The sequence below is a fragment of the Diadema antillarum genome, unplaced genomic scaffold, assembly GCF_040938485.1.
Source record: "Diadema antillarum isolate AM-2024a unplaced genomic scaffold, OU_Dant_1.0 seq00001724_RagTag, whole genome shotgun sequence".
Taxonomy (NCBI): Eukaryota; Metazoa; Echinodermata; class Echinoidea; order Diadematoida; family Diadematidae; genus Diadema; species Diadema antillarum.
The window spans coordinates 79,865-85,864 of record NW_027272411.1 but is presented as its reverse complement, the minus strand read 5'-3'; the positions used below and the strand labels follow the sequence as shown (position 1 = coordinate 85,864).

The 6,000-nt window shown below is 39.1% G+C and overlaps 1 protein-coding gene across 1 annotated transcript in view; it reads right to left on the bottom strand.

The window, feature by feature from the left end:
• Nucleotides 1-440: 440 nt before the first annotated feature.
• LOC139711879 (uncharacterized) overlaps nucleotides 441-6,000 on the bottom strand; it is a 51,534-nt gene continuing 45,974 nt past the window's right edge. The window contains exon 5 of the mRNA XM_071623728.1: nucleotides 441-4,323. Within this exon, the coding sequence (XP_071479829.1) occupies nucleotides 2,515-4,323 (1,809 nt within the window). The 3' untranslated portion in view covers nucleotides 441-2,514. The remainder of the gene's footprint in view (nucleotides 4,324-6,000) is intronic.

Genomic DNA, 6,000 nt, shown 5'->3' with positions numbered 1-6,000 from the left:
GGACTAAAATCTATGCACACTGACCATCCAATGGTGGCATTGTTATAGCTTTGCTTGATGACATTGCATTACAACAACAAAATGTTGTTGAAACGTGTTTACAGCAAATTATGGCAAGCAGTAATCAATTGAAGAGGTAAAGTATTCAGTCTAAACAGAAATAATATTTTAAAGGACCATACATACATAGTAATATGGTGCACATGGCTACTGCTAATCTCTCACAAAGGACTACAAGGTGACCAGTCCATGATGACCAGATTTGGTTTGTCTCTTGAGCAGTTGTTGGACACAGGCTTGACTGACACATATCTTACAGTATATCCCTTGCTGTATACAAGTTCATACACAGTCAAACCTGCCTGATGCAGCCACCTGTCTATAGTGGCCACATGAGGGAATTCTAACCCCCCCCCCCCCCCCCCCCCCCCCGGAAAACATACTGCATCATAAACCCTGTACATAGCGGCCACCAATTTTGCATCCCGTCATAGATTTTAAATGGATGATTAGTAAGGTGAGGTGAGGATTCAGCTCTTAACGTTTTGTGAGATGCATTGTACTTAGAAATCACTCTCTGAAATATTAAAGAAAATACAATTCTGAATTAAAAGTTTATTTAATATCAGTTTTGAAATGACTGAGATGTCTAGAAACATGGTAAAGCAAAGTCGTGGCCTGTCATATTTTATTAGAATCACCATTATGGACATTTCAGCCATTTCAGGACCAATTTTCATTTTGAAAATGTGAATTACTCTAAGAATTACATGAACTTTCATAATTATTTCATAAGAGGTTTCTCATTTTCTCACATATACACACACATACAAAAGTTGGACACCTGCAGCCCCGTCTAAACCAAAACTGTACCATCCCTTTAACTGGTGTATAGCGGCCACAGACCCATACAAAAGCACAGCAGATTCAACATGTCTTTCTACTTTGCAGTCTTGCTGATCATATATTTTGAACAATTCAATGATCGCCACCACTACATTCATTTCCCATTCAGGCATATTGACACACTTAGGAAAAGCTTGTTTGCTGTATGCATGTTTGCATGCAATAAAAATTTCTATGACTATTTTTTAAACATAAAGCTTGAATTACATCACGAAAATGTACAAGACAGATTTCAAAGATGTATATAACATGTTACATCCTATGGCAATTCCTGTTAGCAATTGAGTACTGTTGGTGCTGTGACAGTAAGCAATGTTACGGATGTTAGCTTCAAACTAACACCTAGTGCTGATCTTGCCAAGACAAACATTTTTTCTCACACTAGACACATCATAACAAAAGATTTCTTTCATTTCTGTATCTACTGACAACCTAGTTGTCATGACTATCACAGGCAACAATACCTATTTTCCATGTAAATATCACAATGTCAACTTCCATTCATCAATTTCTATATACTGGTATAACAATATATCACTGGAATGATCACAATAAATTTGTGAACTTGATATGCTTTACACTGTAATACACAGTAATCTATTCATCACATTTTTCATCTATCTTTCCACACCATCGCCTACTCTCCTACAAAGAAAAAAGAAGAAAACAAAGAAAAGCGGAAGGTGATGTCACCCCTTTGATTATAAAGCAGATGTTGGCTTTCTATCTTGAGAATATCTAATGAATCCAATGTTGAGATCAATGAGGAGTGCAATGTTTCTCTTCCCCTGATAATGCAAAATGGTTATCACTTTACTTTCACAAACAAGTTCATATTATCAATGGATGAGCAACTCAGAACAGACCTTCTAGCGTAATATTGAGATTGAGTGAACTTAACATACAGTCTCAATATATTACTACATCAAACAGAATTGCGTCAACCAACCTCCACATTACAATTACTCCACAACAATCACAATTCATAGTAATTCAAGACGCATGTTATCCTGCTGCTGGCAATCAGTCAAATATGTACCACCTTGTGAAGTATGCAGGGGTCTTGAAATGAATGTTAGCACAATCTGAGTAGTTGCAAGAGTTTACAACTGATGAAAACTACACATTATTGCACTGCTGCTTTAGAAGTTGAAATATACGAAATGTCACTGTCATCTTCTTTTTCAAATAACCCAGTTGAAATTTTGCACTGGAAATATGCCAACATTCATTTCCTTTTCATACTATGGTGTCACAAGTTCATGGAATACTGTATTATTGACAATTATGGAAATCTGCAGCAAAAATCATCTTGCAAAGATATAAAACTCTTTTCTCCCTTCTTAGCCACACAAGCAAGTTTCACTCGCACTGTATATCGATCCTTCCACATGTCATCATTGGTTCTTTACAACTTCTGGTACACTTAAATTTCAGAGGGGCAGTAAATATTTAATTTTAATGGACAATACGGGCACAGCTATTTCCATTGACTAAATGTATTACTGTGCAAATGTGCATTCTAATGCTTTGAATGAAGATTTTGTGTGTGAAAGTTTATTTGCTGAGTACAGAAGGTACTCTGGATGCTTACCAGTCATGGTGTTTTTAAGGTCCATCCTTTCCTCTGACAGGTATACCTGATCCTTTGGGAATTTTACTCTGCATCTTACTTTTAGGCTGCACTAGCCTGCTTGTAGGTCTTTTGCTTGACTTTATAGGGGAGGGCAAATCAGAAACAGATTGAGACTGTGGGTGTGTCACTGTAGTGATTGTGGTCGTCATTCTGGTAGTGCTGACTGTTGTCTGATGTGTGGACTGGCTGTTATTCTGGTTACTCTGGAGGTGATTTGCTGGATTCTTCTGGTTCCCATTACTGCAGGAAGCACCAACTTGCTCAGGTGACTGCATGTGTAATTTTGCCATGCCGACAGATGAACCGGCTCGCCTAGGAAATTTAGGACTTTGCAATTTTGATTTGGACAAAGGTATGCCATTAGCCATATTCTTGACATGAGTAGGAATAACACCTTCTTCCTTTGAGACAGTGTTTCCATTTGACCTGGCTGGTAATTTTGAAATGCAAGATGGCCCAGGGAGACGAGACCTTGGTGGCATCATCTGATTATCACATCCATTCTGCTTTTCTGAATGCTGTACCTTTGCTGTCTGTGTAGAAAGAAAGTTTATTCCTTCCACTAGATCAGGGCTTGAATGTCTCATTTCCTGTGTTGTTCTCTCTTTGACAGGTGATCTGTGTTGTGCCGATGTAAGCTCTTGATTACTGGAGCGCTTCATTATTACACCTTTAGGCTGTAATGACTGTAATGGAGAAGAATCGGTGCTTCTTTGCTGCTTCAGCTGATGACACTGCTGACGTAACTGCTGCATTTTGAGTTGCTGGTGCTGCTGCTCAACAAGTATCTCTTGCTGCTTTTGCAAGTTGACAGAAACCATGTCTTGCTGTTCTTTCTGTAGCTTTTGCTGCTGTGTAAGTAATTTCTGTTGAGTTTCCTGCTGTTGCTTTCTTGCAGCCTGGTGCTGTTTATTCAGTTTGTCCTGCTGTTGTTGAAGTTGCAACTGCTGCCACTCCAGTGTATTCTGCTGATCTCTCTGGTGAGTCGTTTCTTGGGGTCTGTTATTTCCTTTGACATGTGTTGGTTTCTGCATTCTTGTTTTAGCCGGAATTACCTGTCCATCTGGTTTGCGCCCCTGATATTGACCTGTCTTGGGCCTTTGCATCTGTCTTGGTCGTTGCATCCTTGATACAGGGCGTCTCAGCTGTAGCAATTTAGACTTCTCTCCTCGTGACAGAGAATCTTCACTTTCCTCAGAACTATCACTCTGATTTCGAATACGGTGAGGAACCATGCTGCTGGATCCACACCCATCATCTGAGCTTGACAACTTCTCTTTCATGGCATTTGGAGGAACAGCCCTCTCCTTGGTGCCAAGTACACGACGAGAGTATCTTAATCTGCTCCCTGAATCAATGCTACTGTCATCTGAACTTGACAACTTTCTGCATTCTAGCGATGGTGAACTATCTACCTTGTGACTTAAAATCTCATTACAATTTATGTTGGCTCTTTGAACATTTTTGTCAGGGATGTACACATGCTTGTGATTGCTCTTAGACCCTTGTTGCTGGCTTCTTCCAAGGGCACTATCATCACTTGCATCCCCAGAGCTCTGGACATGTCCTGTATGGGAGAGTTCGTCCGGAGTAGTGTTGGAGGTCACCCTGAATGGCTCCCTGATGAAACTAGTGCCTTCATCCACATCCAATGTTGATTGGGCTAGCTCAACTTGCTTGGGGCTACATCCACCATTCTTGACTGATGAACCTTTGGTCATCCCATTAGACTCAGTATGGCTCTCATCACAGACGATGCATTCTGTGCGTTGTTTGCAGACCTGAAAGACAGACAAAAACATGTAAACAAAATTTATGATCTGGCACATGATTATAATTAGAAATGTTGCTATGGCAACTGGTATGCCTCCGGTATAATGCGTAGTTCTCCTAATAGGTCCATAGTACAATGTCTTGGCAAAGTGTGATGACAGTTTCACATAATTGGCAAAATACTAAAATGACAGGTTCATCACAAATGTACGAGCTGAAATGTACGAGCTGAAATTTTCGCGTACAGAAATTGCTACTTGGAGGACATTTTAGCATGCTGTTAATTTCGCGGTTGCAAGGGTCTAACTGAACTTACTTATTTGCGTGTTGTTATTTTCACGGTTCAAAGGCGATTTGCAAAATTCGCAAAAATAAAACCACCACGAAAATTTCAGCTCATAAAGTAGGTTTAATTGGATAAATGGCTAATTATATCATCTAAGAGTGCAGGTATTTGGGGATTTGAGGATTTCTACTTGACTTTTGACCTTTTAACCTTTGACCTTATGGCTAAAACTTCCAAGAGAATCTCTATTGGGCAATACATAAATCCTGCAGGAATTGCATAGATACATTGTGGGAGGGAAATAGTAAAATTATGGGGAGTTTACCTTGACCTTTGACCCCCTGACCATTGACCCATGACCCCTACATTCTCTAGATAATCAGTGCCAGTCAGTGTAAGCATACAAGCGTTGTATGTACTAAGTTCCATGAAGATACCTTGAAACATTTGTAAGATATGGAGAAAAAAGTGAAATTGTAACATTTTCACTTGACCTTTGACCCATCGATCTGAAACTCACTCTAGAGAATTTTTATTTGGTAGTTGAATGTATACACTACGCTTCATGAAAATACCTTCAGGCATTGCATGGATATGGGGGAAAAAGTGAAACTTTGTGCATTTGACTTTGACCCTGACCTTTTGACCTTTGAACTTGAGCATGTGTCCACAAAAGTTGATAGGCACAACTTTGCCCACTCATACATATACACGCCAAATTTCATTAGGATACCTCAAACGTTTTTTTAGTTACGTTACAAAATTGATTACGGATGGAAGGATGGACAAACAAATGGACGGACAGAAGGATGGATGGACCGAAGGACGGATGGACCGACCCGAAAGCATAATGCCTCGGGTGACACTTCGTGGTGGAGGGATACAAAAATCATGTCACCGTCAAATTTTGCAAAAAAAACAAACACATTTTCATGTACGACATGTACCAATTCCCCTCATTGTTAATATCCTTTGATTTTATTTATCTTGACTAGACTAATTCAATGTTGCATCATGTGTGATGAAATAGTTGTTAAACACATGACACTGCATCACCTTGCTGTCAATCACTTTTGAGGTATTGGGGTATTTGGTACTCAGTACACTTGTGTAGAATTCAGTTGAATGTTATGGGGAAAAAATTTGGGGATTGGAATTTTGGAATCTGCAATCAAGTTTTGTCAGCCAATACTGTGAAGAACATGAGTTACACTTACAAGTCTTAAAACTGGTGATGTCTGTGAAATGATAATTTATTGCAGCTTTAACATGTCTTAATGATTTGTACTACTATCGATTATGTATGAAATGTTACTATTACTATATACATACTACATAATTACTACATACAAAGGATGCCAAATCAACCCTTTCTTGTACAGAATCTACACACTACAGC